Genomic DNA, 16,912 nt, shown 5'->3' with positions numbered 1-16,912 from the left:
AAGTAAAATTCCTTCTGATTTCAAAGAACTTCTTAGGATGTATCTGTTCCCTTTTCACCTCCACCCGGTCGTTGTTTTTGTACCTTCTTTATCCTCAAAATGATATGTGGAAACTCCTAGCTATAAACCGGTAGCTACATTCTAAGCCCAGTTCTGTTCACCTGGTGGTTTTGAAGGCTTTTATCTTTCCTCTGAGAAATTTTAGGGATGTCAAGTCGGATTTCTCCTGCTTTTTCTGGAAGGTCTCTGATTTCTGATAGTTTTATATCTAAAAGCAAGATTTAGTCCGTGCTTTCGGTCAGAATCCACCATCACAGTCAGTCTGCCTTTTGGGCCCTTGTGTAAGACAGAGATGCCTCAGCCACATGGCACACAGCAGTGATCGCCTGTAAACGTGCTCTTAATGTTGCACCACGTGGCTTTGCGCCAGATCAGGTGTCAGCTGTCCTTTAGCAGCTGGTAGAGGACAGGATAAAGCACTGTACTGTGTGCACCGGCTAATTTGATAGGAATATGATTATCTGGCCCTTCTAGCAACAGATCGGATCTGCACTGTGCATGATCCAGGAGTGCACAAATCTGGAGATAACAGTGGCTCTGAGCTTCCTTCATCCAAAATGTGAGTTGGCCACTGAAATTAGATAATTGCGAACAAAGAATAGATAGTGACTGTTTGATGAAAAGTTCTTTGCCCTCTCAGCTTTCTCTGAGTAGATGAGGTGTTGTCATTTTGTTAATAACCTAGTCACAGGCAGAACACTGATTCCTATTACTCTTCCGAAATCTAGATACTCCACACAAGTATCCTTTCCCCTACAAAAAACAGACCATCAGGCCCTGCAGGCCCCTAGCAACTATTTACCTTCCAGAAGCCCAATGTGACCTAGCATCACAACTTTATCTCCTTCCTTTTCCTGAGAACCAAACCCCCAACTATTCTCTCTCGTTTAGCCTTAACCACAGTGAGCATGCTCAACACCACCCAGCTACACTATAAAAACACCTGTAATGGGTACTGTCATTAATTTAGGAAGTTGGTGGAAGCTGCTGGTAGTGACTGACCCTAGGGCTGGTTTTAGTTTTGTTGTGTAACAGCCAACTCTGCTTTATTTCAGAGGTTTGGTTACCTGCTTGTGCTCATAACCCCATGGCAGCAAGGAAACATGGATCTCAGGGTGAAGGCCAAGCTAAGGGCACCTTTCTGCTCTCCTTGCTTACTAGGAATAAGTGAAGTTTGTGTTTGAGGACACATGAAGTACTGGTGGATCTGTGGCTGGTAACTGCCCTTGCTTTTAATGTCCCAGCCCTGCAAGCAGGAGAACAGCAAAGCAAGGGAAAAGAGGTGGTATAGAGCAGCAGAGGCTGCTTTTCAGGCCTTTACAATTTGTCCTGTGCTCTGCAGAGTTGTTGCCAGTCTGCACTGAAGGTTAATAGTGACCTTTCAGGGCAGCAGACTGTTTGTACAGTATTGATGTAGAGTCCCCTGGGTTTCCTAAGCCTGCACAGTTAAGCCAGGTAGCAGTGATACAGCCAAGAGGTTATGTAGTACCAGAGAAGAAAGTGTATTAGTTATCTGCCAGTTCTTAGGTTAGATGTTTCTTAATGCCCAGCCAGGCTCCTACTAGGTACAACCTGATGCCTGGCTTGTAATGAATCTCTTCTTGGCATCTGTGTGCTTCCACTTAAACTACATTCAGTAATCAGTGAGGTCTGAGCTGTAATCAGGAGTCTCTACCAAGAAAATTACCTCTGGAAAGAAGACTCAGACCTTGAATGCACCTCTTGAAGAAGCAAGACGAGAAGGAATCCAAGGTAAGAGTTGCTACTGTTCATGTCTTATGTATATGATATGTCAGTACTTCGGCTGAAGTATACTGGGGTTATTCATAATACAGAGTTCAAGCCACAGTCCTCAAGGAGTTGTCAAACACTTCAAACCTTGGACAGCTGCTGTGCTCCTGTTATTGCCAACTGCCTAGTTGTAAAAGGGTTTATTTCTTCATTTTAGTTTACTAGTAAAAAATGCTAGAAGCTGCCTGTAGCAATGGACCCGTGAGCTTGGCAGGAGGTCCTTAACTTATGGTTAAATACTGGTTGTGTTAGCTGTCCTAGAGCTGAGTCATCTGGATCTCTCTGTTTCTAGTCTGACATTACTTTGTTTGGCCAAGTCTTACTACTGGCTTGTGGGCTCTTAATGCCGTATGTGGTAGCTGAAATCTGTTCTGTGCAGAGATCGGCCTCACGCTGCTTTTGTAGACATTCTCTAATTACATACGGTTTTTGTTGGTCAAATGTTATTTTTAAACAGATTTTCTTGTTCTTCTCCTTAATTAATAATAACACGGTCAAAGAGAATAATCTGCATTTCTGAGTCTGGTTTAAGGGTACTTTTGGATAAGATTGCCTACTTCCAACCTTTTAATTCCTTTTGTGGTTAAAGGAATAATAGAACAGATTACCACTATACTTTTCCATAGCAATCTCATGGTCATGCTCCTTAAATCCAAAATCCATCTAGAAGAGCAACAGGTATCAACTTCAATCCCTTTCTATTCTGCTGTGGTTTGTGAGGGAAGTGACTCCTAATCTTTCTTGAAGCTCATATTTAATGGCTAGATAATACCTGTTTCTTATGGCCTAGTCAGAATTTCAAGAGTTAACAGTTACAGGTCTGAAATTGTTCAGCGTGAAATACTTGTCTTCTGTAGTGCAAACTGAAGTCCTGCAGTACTAAGTCAAAAACAGACCAGTCACTTTACTGTAATTTCTCTTAAATCAGTTTGTATATACATACTAGCCACAGGCTAGTAATTAGGTTCTCCCCTTGTGGAGCAGCTGGCAAATGCATGTTCCTTGCTTTCTGGGAACAGCTTCTTGTGTGTGAGCCCACCCAGAGCCAGAGCACTATCAGTGTCAATAAAGGGGTGGTCTGCTTGTTGTGAGTGTGCTATGAAATAGGAGTTGATAAACACACAAATTTGTTCGCCACTGTTGTTTTGTCCCTGCATGTTGCTTGGCACCTCCTTCCCAGAAAATGGTAGTCAAAGTGAAAGTAGGGGCTTATCTTCAGTGTTTGTTCAAAAAGAATTTCAACCAAAAATGTTGGAGTTTAGTTTAAGGATGCCTCCCACTGGAAAGGGCCCATTCCAATTTCCCATCTTATCTGAAAATGAAATGATTACTTGCATGCTTCAGTTTTGCTGCCAGGGTGTTATCAAACTGGAGAGGAAACATTGTTATTAAGGCAGTAACCTACATTTGACCTCGCTTCTTTTCCTACTGACTGGGTGGATGACACCTAAAATGTCAGTGTACTTGGAGGGTGTGGGTATTTCTTGATATCTCTGTTCTATTTCTGACAAGTGCTGCCACACTGATAGGGCAAACTGCCTAGATATGGCTTGGTAACTACTTATCAGACAAACTCTTCAATGTAATGCAGAGGAATCATGAGAAAACATTGCTGCTGCGTTTTCATTTCCTGAATGGCATGTGGGACCCAAATGCTGTGACACTGGGTAGATTTTGAAATATTTATAGCCTCTTGCCTTACAACAGTATTTACTTGACAGAAGAAGAGATAGGTAGAAAGAAAACCAGTTTCCCAGGTTTAACAGCAAAAATACAAAATTACTTGATGGGGTAGAAACAGCAGTCACCATTCCACTAGCTGTCGGTTAGCGATGTAGACCATGTGGTACACGTAAGCAAAGCTGATCTGTAACAGGATTTCAGGGTAACCAGGACTAGGTGCTGCAGTGTCTCGTGTGAGGCTGTCTGGGCCCACAGAGAAGCGAGGAGTCTTAGCAAAATCCATGTGTTGCACATAATTAGAGGAGATGCATCTCGATAGTCTATTTTTTTCTCTTTAATTAAGATAACCTACAAAATATCTACCTAAATTTAGTTAAGTATTTGTTGTTTTATTACAGTTATCTCTGTGGAAAACCAAGTGTTCAAGAAGCAAATACATTAAATCTCTCATACTTTAGATTTCCTCTCATGCTGTACATAACAAGCGATGTTGCAGTTGTCTCTGACAGCTTCCATTTACAGTGCGGTGGCGCAGTTGAAGGCTCTTGTGGACCATCTTTCTATCACTGTTCAATTCAGATGTCACGGAAACCTGTTGTTAACATCTTCAGCCTGAAAGAGCACTGCTGTTCATATAACTTAGTGCTTTAATTGAGTTCAAGTTCCTGCAGTTTCTCTGAGCCTGTGTTAATATGAGGTACTAGGAGCCCTTCAGAACTGATACAGGTGTGCTGCTTAATAACTTGGGGAAATGCAGGAAGGACAAATGTGCCTGTGCAATGGACTGCAGGGAACTAAAGAAAAAGGGCCTGCAGCAACTTCTATTCCATTCCTGAAGCGAGGAATTAGAATAAGGTACTGCAAATGCCTCTGACCTTCATTCTGTTTCACTGCATGAATAATTGCATATGGCTTTTTCTTCTGTCTAGATTTCTCTTTGTTTTTCCTGCTGTGTCTTAGCTAACAGGTCCTCCCCGCTCCATGCCTTTTGGGTAGCAATTTGATTCGTTTTCTTTGTCTCAGTTCAGTTTTAAGACCTGAAACCTCATCAAACAAGGTCATTCTGCCCCTAGAAATAGTGCACTCTGCTTCAGATTAAATCACTGGTTTGTTTTTTTTTTTTTAAACCATCTCAAAATACTGAAAAGGAAGGAGTGGCAGAAAGTATCTGCCGATCCCTTGGTAAGTGATGGCAGGTGGAAATGTTCTTAAATACTAAACTAGAAAGACTGATAGAGCTGAAATCTGTGAAATACAGTGAAGCTGCACAGTGTGACATCTCTGAAGAGGGTTTGTTGAAGAACAAGCGCATTAGTAGTGCCTGGACAAGAGCCAGCACATGTCTATGCCAGCAATCCCAGAGGGGCAGAGGCTGTAGATAGTTACAGACAGAAGAGCCTGTGGGCAGATGAGGAGGAGAGGATCAGCCGGGTGGATGGAGGGGTTGAGAGGAGAAGGCCCTGGTGACATGGGTATGCAGATTGCATGAGGAGGTAACTAGCACTTCTCTCTGGTGCTCAGAGGAGAGGGATCAGGACAGTACAGCACTGCTGGAGGCTTTACTTATTTGTTGCTTTTGCTGGGGTTTTTTTGAACATGAAAAATCCCAGGGAGGTGTCAGGGAAACCATCCAACCAAAGCAAAAGCAAGCCTTAGGCTCATCATCTGTCCTTATTTTGCTGCCTCAGAATCCAGTGCAAAGCAGAGGCATGGATAGCTTGGATATCATTATATTAGGAGATGGCCATGACGGGGAGTGCCTTATGTTTTCTTACTACTGATGAGTGTTGGTCCTCTCTAGCTGCATTCGTGGTATTTTCTATTTTCATCAGTGATGCTGATAAAATACAGTGGAGGGTTCCCCACCTTTCTCCCTGCTTACCGACATGCTGTAAGGGGAACTTGAAAGAGGGCTGTTAAAAGAAACCTAAGAGAGCTTCCTCCTAGTTTTGTACAGCTAAGACCTTGCGACATCAAAGCTATCTTGCTTTCTGAGTGTGCTTTCCACTCCACGGTCAAAAATGCTTGCATAGCCTGTGCAGTGAGAGGAGGGGATCTTAACAGAGAACATGGCTACTGTGACCGTGAGGGTGGCTCACAGGCTGGCTGGAGGTGGTCCTCCATCTTGGAGAAACAGCACTTGCTTCCTTGATCTTTTTCCTTCAGTGCAGTTAAGTTCTGGGCAGGATTTTCCTCCCAGATTCACCAAGCTTTGCAACACTCATGGCAGGACAGTGTGCTGAAGGTAGGAAGAACCGCGGTAAGAAACGCAAAGGTGAAGGTGAAGACATTTTTTGCAGACTCTGTAGGCCGGGAGGTGCTGGGATGGGGCAGGAGGAAGGAAGAGGAAAGCACGGTCAGTTGGTTATTTGCTGACTGGTGATTGTAGAAGACAGTATTATGAGGTGCCCGTGGTCAGCTGAAGCAGTCCTTGTGTGCTGTTTGTTTTCAGTAATAGAACATTTTTAAAGTCTGAGGGCTGGGGCTTCTTTTCACTAAAGCTTTTCAAGATAAGACCCTGGCACAAAGCCTCGCTGCCCATTCCTTTCTGCTGTCCACCAGCCATCCTCATTTTCTTCAATAACAGCTACAGTGTCTCCTTCACTGATGTCCAGTTCATCCGTGTTCTGAAAGGAAACAGGAAAAGGAAATGTGGTTAGCCTGAGAGCACAGGAGGACCCAAGCATGTATCTGGTGAGGTTTTTTTACTCTGACTTTCATCAGCAGTCTGCCAGTGTCCTCCTGATTGGGAATGAGCCTGAAATACCAGACAGTGAGGGATCAGGCACTTACTGAGCTGGCTATTTCCTTAAGATTGTCAAATTTCCCCAGCCTTCATGGTGTCTCCTCCTGAGCAAGTTGACTGTGGTATCGTTGGGGAAGGCCAGAAAGGGTTAAATACAACTGTTCTAAACCAGCTAACCATGACCCTTCCATAGTCTGCAGGTGTTGCTAAATAAAACGGTGTGCAGCTTAATTCCCAGGGGAGATGATAAAAGTGTCTCTACTAATCCAGGCCTTAAATAGCTCTCAGTTCTTTTAATATGGAACAGCAGTGACCAGTGGCGGTACAGTGACTCTTCCTGAGATAGGTAACTTTTATCACTGAGACAAATGGAGCAGTTGCAAGTAAGCTATTGCTGAGCTCTCAGGCGGCTATCAGTCCATTCGGTGGTGCTGTCCTATTTTCCATAGGAAGCCACTTTGCTACCCACAGTGTAGTAAAATAGAAAACAGGGTAAGAGAGGCTTCCAGATACGTTTGACGCATCAGGTAAATCTAAATTTAATGTACCTGAGTAGGTAAGAATGGACTCAGAAAGTGAGTTTGTATATGTTGTATACAATATACAATATACTGCAAGTAGTAACAGGCTCTTTTCTCAGCAGGGAATATCTCTGTGTGTCGTATTTTTTAGGCAACACCTGGAGTAAGGATCTGACAAAGAGATCCAGCAGTCTCCTTAGGGGAACTGCCATTAACAGTGAGGTACTTTCAGCTGTGGTTTGGATGAAATTTCAGGCAAATAACGGAAGTGTGTTTAAAACAAAGCAAAACAACATATAAGGTGTCAGAATGCTGCTGGACCTAAGAGAACGCACTCTTTTCCAGTCTTTTCTCTGTTTTCATAATTTATTTGGCTATCTGTTTTGTCACATGCCAGCATTTCTACAATGTTGGCTATTGATGGAAAATCACTTGTAAGAGTCTCTCTGCGCTGTAACATATGACCTCCTGGATGCTGCTCCTTCTGCTAACCTAGGGCTAATAAAAGGAACCTTTAAATTGACATGTAATTAAACTGTGAAAGTCCCATTAGGGGAGGCTGATGGTTTACCAAGAGTCCAAGAGGTCCTAGAGTCCATCTGAATAAGGCAATATTCATAACCAGTCCATTCATAACCTCTTACTAATAGTGCTATGCCTACATAGGTCTGAAGCCAGTGAGAGTTCAATATCCCAGTTAAGGATTCAGGTTGCTCTTTATAACAATCTTTTGGCACATGGACCACGTCCACTGTGATTCTGCAACTTGCAGCATGGAAGTACAGGAAAAGAGTGTCATTTATGCAGTTTCAGTTCTCTCCAGCATGGAGGGCCAGTATGTTAAACTGGAACAGGGCCCTCCAGATAAGTGAGATGAAATGGGGAAGAGTTCCTAGATAAACATCTGTCACATATTCTTACACAAGGAATCTATATCCATTTTCTCTAGGAAAACATTTCACAAGAGATGTAAGTTCAGAATGCATAATACTGCATACTTGGCCATCGTCCCCTTAAAAGTTTTCCTTGTGTTTGTGGTCTCCTGTATTTCTAGAAGGAGGTTGTAACAGTTCAGCACTAATTAAGCAAAAAATTGCATTGTTTCATCTTGAGGCAGCATGGTCTAGTGATGAGCGCCAAGAACTGGCAGTTGGGATTCCTGGCTTCGGTTCTGCTTGTGACCTTGACCAATAACCCTTTAAGTGTCCCTGGCTGCATAGAGAAGATAACACCTCCTTCACAGAATTAACACTTTCAAGATGTTTGGATCAACATAATCTATTTTAAATCTGACACTATGAAATGTTTATTTTGAAGCCTTTCTTTACCTGGGCTATGTAGTCATAAAGTACTCTGTAGTCCTGTGAAGATGTGATTCCACCTTGTTCATTTACAAAAAGGGATGCATAGACTCCGTCTGCTTTCTCTGCTGTGTGGGGGGGGAAACACCACAGAAACAAGTTCAGTTGCTTATAAATGCATGGGATCATATGCAAGAGTTCACAAATACAAGGGTTTCTGTTCTCTCTCTGTCTGGAGATGTACATGTTTAGAAAAGCTGCTGTGAGCTGTAGGTATAGTCTTGCACAAAAACTGTGTCCGATTGATTAGATGACAATACACCAAATGAACTTTGTGGGAGGTCAGAAACTAGCTTTAGCCTCATCTGGGTTGGGAAACATGTTTGCCCTGCTAAAGCACAAACCAAATTGTCCAAAGAGGGAAATGCTGTGATTAAAGTGGTTTAAAATGGTTGCTAGTGGTGATATAAAATTCTAGCGGTTCAGTGCTTCACATAGGGCTTCTCTTTTTCCCCTGAGAAAAATGGAAAATCTTGTACCGATGGGTCACCAGACACTTTCCGGTAGTTTACATAGTTCCCAGAGAGCTATTTGTCACTGCCATTAACTTTTTTGGCAGATGGTGTTTTAATCCAGCTTGTCATAATTAAGGAAATCTCTTATTCCTTCCCAGCATCTGCCTGGGAGCTTCCCTTGCCATTAAGGCGAGCAGAAATTTCCCACAAATGACTCCTCGGTGGGATGACAGCACTCTCAGAGCACACAGAGCAGCCGGGGTGCCTGCACCTTCCCCCCAGTCAGTCCTTGGTTTGGTTGTCCTGCTCTTAGGGAGCACTGTCAGCTCCTTGACTTTTCAGATTTTGAAAGACGAGCATGGGAGCAGTTGAAAGAGCTGAACGCAGAAAGTGTTTGCCATTCCCGAGGGTCTTGTCCAGGGAATGCCCTCCCCTTCTGTCCCCAGCCTAAGGAAATTCAGGAGTGACTACACTCAAGTGCTCAGCGCTGCATTGCTCTCCATGTGCCTGAGCGGGTGCCTGGCAGGTCCAGCTGCTGTTTGAGAGCACTGGAGAGTGTCCCCTGGCTGAGCACCAAATGCAACAAATACAATAGTCTGGGCTTAGTTTCTGGGTGCCCAAGCAGGCAGGCCTGACAAAGGACATTGATTTGGGTATATTTTAAAGCTGTTCTAAAACAGCTTTTTATTTTCTTTAGGCAAGGATCACAGTTAAAATGTTTTTGTTTTAAATCAAACCGATAAAAATGTCGTAACCTGTTACTTTCTGCATAGTCAAAATACTCTGTTTTAAATGTCTTCTGATAAACACCTAGTTGCAAGGGTTACAACAAGACAGTGTAGCTGTGAAATTAGATGGATATTTGCATTAATGAGGCATGAACCTGGTCTGTTAAAAGCTTTAGGTGTTCTCTTGGGTTTTTTAGAGGTAGTGTGTTCTACCTTAGGAGAAAATTATTATCGAAATCACACTGTGTTGTTCCGAATGTACAGTTTCCCCTTGCTTAGACAGAGGTTTTGATTGTATGGATTATTTGGCACTTTAAACTGGGAAATTTGTTTAATGCACATCCAAGCTAAATTCATTTTCAGACTACTCTTGGCTGCCAACATGTGAATATCTCCTGTACCATTTCTGCTCTGTGTCGAAGCTTGATTTAGCAATGTGATCTAAAACAAACACATCTGGCAAACTTATTTCCTGAAGAGGCATACCAAGAGGAGGGGCTGAAGGAGTGACACTTTCCGTGTTGTTTTTGCTGCTTCCGTGCAGTAGTCCAGAGAATCTGCAGAACCAAGAGAAGTCAATGACAAAATGAGTGAGCAGGACTACATACGAACATTTCTTCATCTCAGCTGTTTGACTCAACCTTCCCTCCATCTGCTGCAGGACTGAGTAGATGTCACCTCTTCCTGTGGCCATCTATTTTCATTTATGCTGTAGATATACTTATCTTCAGTTAAAAATATATTTTATAAAATGCAGCAGAATGCTGAACCATCAGCCACCACTAAATTGTGCATAAAATGTATCAGATAATATTTTGTTGTTGATTCAAAGGGTCATGGTGCAAAACTCCAGTGATTTCACAACATTAATATGATGAGAAATCTCAGTTGTTTATAAGAGATTACCATCTCTTTGTCTTTAAGGAAAACTCTGATACAATTTAAAATATAAAGCTTGTATAACAAACCTTTCTAAAACTGAATTTAAGTGAAATTCTTTTGGGTTTGGTGGTTGGGTTTTTTTTTAATCTATTCCTAGTTATTTTCTATATCACAGCTGGGTACTGGAGACTAAGTAAAGTGAGAAAATGGGTTAGGATTCTCAAGCATAGATAGAAATAGCATTGCATGCTTAAGGCATATTTAAAGGGTCTGGTTTTTAAGCTGGTGAACGCTCAGTATTTCTGGAAAATGGATATCCAAACTCAACTGTTTCTGAAAACCTCAGACTGAGTCTCTGTAGGCTACTTGCCCAGACAGAACACGGCTGTATTCTAAACGGCAGTACAGTTGTCTTCTGTACCTGTATAGGATGCAGCATTAGAATTCATTATTGTTATAGAAGATCTGTTTTCCAACTGAAAAACAAAGTATTGTATATAAACCTTATCAGCTCACTAACAAGCTTGGACCACATTTTAAATGGGAGATCACAGCCCACTCCTTGTCTTTGCTGTGTAATAAGGCTTGTCAAAACAGAAAGCTCTTCCGCTTTAAATATGATGCCGTTCCCACTGTGAATTAGCCATTTTGGTATAAAATATTTAAACCAATAGATCTACCATGCTCTTCTGCTGGTATAACTGCATCCATGTTACAGCATTTACCAGCATAAGTGGATCAGAAGAAGAAAAATTGCCTCCCTAATCATCACAGTTCTTCTGCTAAGTGTTTTTCCCTTTGGTCTAGATACAGAGAGCAGCTCTTTGTTCTGCTCAGCTGGGCAGTGCAGTAAGCCAGGAGGTATTGCTGAAAAAGACAGCTCTCCCCAGCCTTCGCTCCCAGCAAGATTCACCTTTGCCCTCCCTTGAACAAAGTGTTTTTGTTGCTATGTGCCATGACTCACTAGGAAAGAGGAAATAAGTGACTGCTATCCATTACTGGCAAACTAATTGTTTTATGAACTCATCCCCTGTCTCTCTTCCCACTAGGCCCTGGCAAAATTACTGTGACTCTGGTTTTAATAGGTTTACTTCTGTCAAGTTATATTTATTGATATGTAACTGTCTCTTGCTACGATGAAGGAAGTAATAACTTTCCAGGTCCTGTTTCCTGTCATCGTACATTGCCGTTCATATGAAGAAATACCTACTCTGGGAACTGAAGTTTGCCACTCACCTCTTCATCATCCCACACGACTGGGTTGGGCTGCTGTTGCTTCTGTTTGTTTCTCTGGTGTAGTAGTTCTCATATCCTATTGCATCTGCAACAGGGCAATAAAAATGAGGTGTTCAGACAGGCAAAACTTCTTTCTCCCCACCAGAATGCAGCCAACCGTTGCAACCACCAGGGGTTGCTGGAGCAAACTGCAGTACACCCATCTGCACTCGCCTGCAGTGTGGCTGGAGCATCTCAGGGGGACCTGGGGACTTGACAAAAGCAACTCAAGTGATTGTAAGCAGGTATGTCCTTAGTAGAAAGGCAGTGACCTGACAGGAGAACAGTCAAGGTCCTGAAGAGCCATTCAAATAGCTGTGGCTAACCCTAATTGGGAAGGCAGTTTCCTCCATGACTGTTTCCTCTGTTGCCTTAAAGCTCAGGATATAAGGGAACAGAGAATGGTCGCTGTGAGCCTGGGACCATGTTTATGATACAACTGGCTGCAGCGTGTTTCTTTTTTCCTTAATGTATTAAGTCAGGAATTTTTGTCAGAGCTGGGGAGATGTCTGAACATTATTGCCAGCAGTAATAATGAGCAATTTCCTGGTCTCTGCTTGTGCTCGAGTGTTACCTTTCATATCTCCCCCATCCACCTTCTGAGAGCTGATTTGCTGTTTACCCAGAGATATTTGTTTTTTGTTCTCTCAAACACAGTTGTGTTACAGTTCCTTCACTCTCCCCTATGGTGTCGTTAAGGCTGAAATTGCGACCATTTCCAAGTCTAGCTTTACAGATGAAATAGTTACAGATGTATTTATTTATTTTTCATCTCATAGCTCCCAGTGTAGTTGTTTAGAGCCAGTGGCCACACACCCTTTCTGCTTTCTCTGTTTTAAAGCCAAACATGAGTGAAGTCTGAGATACTGTATTATCTCAGTTCTGATACCAAATTAGGAAAGACTTTGGACTTGGGCTAAAGGTTGTGTTGATGTTCTCACAATGAGTCAGCCAAGATCATAAGCAGAGCAGGCATGTACAACTATTAAGTGTGAAGAATCCCTACAAACAAGAGTCATGGTAATTAGGGAGTTTTCTGACCAATTTAAAGGTCTCCTACTACCCTTTTAGATTGTTACCTTGGTATAGTTTCTAGTCTATAATGCATTGTAAGGTTAGGTAGAAGAGGGGAGTGAGCAATAGCATCAAGAAACCGAAAGGTTTGGTCAGGTTGAAGGTCTTCTGTTACACAGTGCAAAACCACACGTGGATTTCTTCCTGCGTTTTGCAAATAATAAAACAGATCAACAGCTCACCATGTGCTACTCTGCAAACTCATTAGCCAGAGCTGTGGAGATACTAGGATGTTTCTTGCAGAACATGTCACCTTCTAGAAGGTGGCAAAAAAGAAACAAAAAAGCAAGTCAGTTGTTTCTTCGCCTTTCATAAAGCTCTCAAGGGTTTTTCCCACCTATTTCTTATTAGAAATGAGTCCTGACATAGCCAAGAGCTGTTTGCAGAAAATTGCCTAGGAGACGGGAGAATGAGAAATCTCACATAGGAAAAAAAACCCTAGCTGAGAATTAAAGATTTCTTAGTATACAGAGTTGTTTCACACTGTTGCAAGGCACAGTTCTCCCTTCTGCCAGTGAAAATGTAGCTTTTCCTTGGTAAATGCTCCTATATTGGTGAATTTAAATCCCCTCTATGAAGAAGAATAAACTATAGCAGCAAAATGGCATCCAGTGCAACAGTATCAATATATTAGTTTTAAAAAAATTCTCCAAATCCCAGTTCTTAATCATCATAGGTGTAAAGACAGAAAGGCTGAGTGAAAAACAGGCCTCAGATAGCTCGGTGCTGAGCTAGTGGCAGCATCCACCTCTGTTGAAGAAGATCCCGGGGTGAAATTGCTGCCAGCTCTGAGCTCTGCGATGAAATCAAAGCGGTGTAAGCTGTTTCTGTATGAGATAATTATCGCTTGGGACAGGGTGTTCATACTGCTGATGTTTGTACCTATACAACTCCTGGCGTGGAAGGTTTTTATCAGTATAAAATTTTCTTGTGCCAGTATAGCTTATTCCCCACTCTGAATGGAAGTAAGCTCTATCGATACTGCTGAGGGCATACTAAGGGGATTTTCTCTTTGACATAGCAGTAGGGTGTTAGAGCAGATAGTGGAAGTGAAACAGTATCTGTGCACAGATTTTTTAAAAAATGGAGGAAAAGATCTTTCCAGCGTAGATATATATCATCAGCTAATGAAGAGATGAGAGAGGGATTTTTCTCTCCTACAAAGGCTGTGAATCTTTGATTACTGCAGCAGCTGCACGGAAGTGCAAGCATTCACTCAGTCTGTAAATACCTTGTGTTGCTTGTTGAAGTAAGAGGGTATGGTTTGTACTTGGCTGTGTGAAACATTAGATAGCCTCCTTTCTGGTGATGTGTTCGGAGAACTCCTACCTTGGAGCAGCATGTTTTCATTTTACAACTGCTCCTAGCTCTTGCTGTTTCAGTCTCCGTTTCAGCCCAGAGGTTTTGATCATGGAAGTCGATGAAAAGGCTGCTTTGGCCTGAATGGACAGAGTCTGTGAACCTTAGATTGCTTCTGCATGCTGGGGCAAAGCCAATTTCATTCAGAATTTCACCCAACTAAAGTCTTGCCCTTACACAGACAACTTCCTGAGGGGACAAAACATGTTCTTTCCCACTAGGCAGGTGGAACAAAACAGAATACAAAGTCTGGTCTTCTCTGTGCTGCAAATGAAGAGGCAGCATCTCTGTTAAGCGGACACCAGGGTGCACTTACACAATAAGTTGGCTCTGACTTGTCACTACTGCAGGAAATTGAGGTTGCCATCTCTGCAAGGCAGAGTTTGCCACCTCCTTAGCAGTGTCAGTTCAGCTGTACTGTGAAATTAGCCCGGTTGCAAAGCCAGAACAACTTTTTTTTTTTTTTTTTAAATTTTTTGGAGGGTTATTTTTAACCTGGACATCATGGATTGTTCAGCTATCCCACTTACAGTGCCACACAAGGAGCGATGGCAGCACAGTGAGGGGGAAGTGAGCTGCGGTGGGTGGGCATGAATAGCCAGAGCAGAAGCTCCTCCAGTTGGCTTCACCTCCAAAGGACGTGTACTGCACACCTGCAGCTTCAGCCTAATGGGTGACTCATCTGATAAAACCAATAGGAATAATTACCTGGAGGTTGCGTTCCTGTCATTTTAGTCTTAATGAAGTGGTCTATGTCTGACTCTACAACGCAGTTCTCCAAGCTTACCCGAACCTCTTCATAGAGCTACAAAACAGAATCCAGTAATTTAATTTTTAACATTTCACATTGAATTAATGACTAATGATCTTCTAATAATTTTCCCCATAAGAGACCCTTTATACTTGGTACATGTCTGACTTGGATGGATCTTTGGCTTGTTTACATTCTTGTAAACACAATTGTTTATTTGTTCTCTGGATACTCTTTTAAGAGAGGAGGACGAAGGCAGTCCAGGGCTTTTCAGTGCAGTAAATTAATAGCAGGAAACAGCTATTCAAAGTCAAAACTAGTGTATTCTTTATGTCTTCCAATTTTGAGACCATGACTGGATGCCTTTCTGAAAGATGTGCCCGAGTGCAAATATACTCGACTGAGCATTCGGGTAGCTGCAAGCATTCCCCAGCAAACTGAGGGGAGGAGACCTGTAAGTGTCACCAAATGTGACACAGACTATCTACATCCAGACGTATATCTGGTTTATGTCTAGAGGGAACAAGGTAGATTGATAATGCTGCCCCCTCACAGAACGTGCACATCAGCCAGTTTGCTGGAGGCAATCGGCATGTGCAGAGAAGGGCAAGCTTGCGCTGTATTGCTGGAGAACTCTTGCTCCTTCTCTTCCTCCTCTGCACACAAAGCTACTTGGCAGTGTCCCTACCTCATCATCCTTCACACACTGCATGGAGAGCTGGTTGCAGTGAACCCACAGCGAGTTGCGGAGGATGGTGATGCGGTCGCACTCCTGGAGCTGGAAGACCTAAAGCCAAAGAGGAGATGTGACATACCCTCATGGTAGTTATTTATCTGCATTGCCGGCAGTGACAGGGCTGGGGCTTCTCTGGGCCAAGGTCGTAAGTCTGCAAACTGTCCTGAGGATCCTTTGTAAAGGACATCTTTTTAGCTGCTGGAGAAACTACATCTACTTTTTTGTGCTCAAGAATTTGTTTTAATTGATTGCACCAAATTAAAGTTACATTTTATAGACAAAAATAAAGCAGGCGAGAGGAATCAGGATCTGGATTTGACTGCTACCTCTACTGCCAAGGATTTCAGTCAGGCTCCTGTCTGCCCATCACACTGGAATCTTGATGTTTTACAGATTGGTGGAGTACTGGCATGAAAGGGTTGTATTTATGTTAGAGGTAGAGCCAGAACTATCCATCTCTGCCTTCTAAAATGTCTTTCCAAACTTTTATCTTCTGAAACTATCTGAGGCTCTCTCGAGTTGACTCTGTTCATTTCTACAGTTATTTTCATGGTAAAGAGAAGGCATTTTTCTTTCTTCAGCATTTACTCCCTTCCTTCATCTGTCTGATTTTCTCATGCTGTTGCACAGCTTGGGAAGAGAGAGGAGAAGTGTGAACTGAGGTGGGGGGAGAGGCAGAAAAACTCTTTCTTTAAAAATTAAAAAAAAAAGAAAAACCAAAAAAAAACACAACCAAACCAACCAACGACCCTGATCTCTAAGTTGTACTGTTATAAGTAGAACATCAATTTTTGGTTTTCTATGAGGTGTGAAAAGCTCAGATGCTTCCAGCCATCTGTTTCCATCTCGATTTGCTAGTAATTATGTCCAGAACACCTCAAATGTATACAGTATTCAGCAGAACATTCAGTTGGGTACGCTGCCTGCCACCTAATATCTTACCATCTTAAAAAAATAAAAACAAAAATGAGAAGCCCAACAAAAACAGAAAAGAGTCTGTCAAGGGAGTAAGCTGGCACTGGGACCAGTTTATGAGAGAAAAAGCTTTTAAAGAGAACCTGAATTGTGGAGAATGTGTATTTCAACAACCATTCTGAACCAAAAGCCTGTGGCTGCAGCCTAGCCCCTCAGGGGCTGCTGAAATAGCACAAGAGCCGACCGGGAATTTTCCAGGGAAACTGTCAGGAAATGCAGCTCATCAGAGAGAGAAGTGGAGTGACTCTGGGCTTGACAACTCCTTTGCAGAGTACAGCTGGGTGTTGTGATAGACACATCCCTCGTGCCTCGCCGGCTTGTGTGACAGGCTGCTAGTGACCCAGGGCATCTCGTGCCAAGGAATACGGCACAGCCCCATGGTGAAGGTTGCCCAATGCTGCCACTTGCTAGCCAAGATTGTCAGGCTATGGATGTCTAGTGCTCAGCTAGAGACCTAAGCGACCTTGGCACTTCCAGATTCCCCACTATGCAGCCAGAAGTTTGGGGTCATAAGC

At 42.7% G+C, this 16,912-nt stretch overlaps 1 protein-coding gene across 2 annotated transcripts in view; it reads right to left on the bottom strand.

Annotated features, from left to right (window-relative positions):
- Nucleotides 1–3,623: 3,623 nt before the first annotated feature.
- The window catches only part of PSTPIP1 (proline-serine-threonine phosphatase interacting protein 1), a 57,847-nt gene continuing 44,558 nt past the window's right edge, over nucleotides 3,624–16,912 (bottom strand). The window contains exons 10-15 of one of the 2 annotated variants that reach the window (XM_032990530.2): nucleotides 15,375–15,473; nucleotides 14,644–14,740; nucleotides 11,464–11,548; nucleotides 9,832–9,902; nucleotides 8,130–8,230; nucleotides 3,624–6,161 (exon numbers count right to left, since the gene is read on the bottom strand). In XM_032990530.2, the coding sequence (XP_032846421.1) occupies nucleotides 6,030–6,161; nucleotides 8,130–8,230; nucleotides 9,832–9,902; nucleotides 11,464–11,548; nucleotides 14,644–14,740; nucleotides 15,375–15,473 (585 nt within the window). In that variant the 3' untranslated portion in view covers nucleotides 3,624–6,029. The remainder of the gene's footprint in view (nucleotides 6,162–8,129; nucleotides 8,231–9,831; nucleotides 9,903–11,463; nucleotides 11,549–14,643; nucleotides 14,741–15,374; nucleotides 15,474–16,912) is intronic. The other variant, XM_009964972.3, reaches the window with a different exon arrangement.

This window comes from Tyto alba, unplaced genomic scaffold (genome assembly GCF_018691265.1).
Source record: "Tyto alba isolate M040663 unplaced genomic scaffold, T.alba_DEE_v4.0 Super-Scaffold_41, whole genome shotgun sequence".
Taxonomy (NCBI): Eukaryota; Metazoa; Chordata; class Aves; order Strigiformes; family Tytonidae; genus Tyto; species Tyto alba.
The sequence above is the reverse complement of the archived record's forward strand: the minus strand, read 5'-3'. Positions and strand labels throughout refer to the sequence as shown.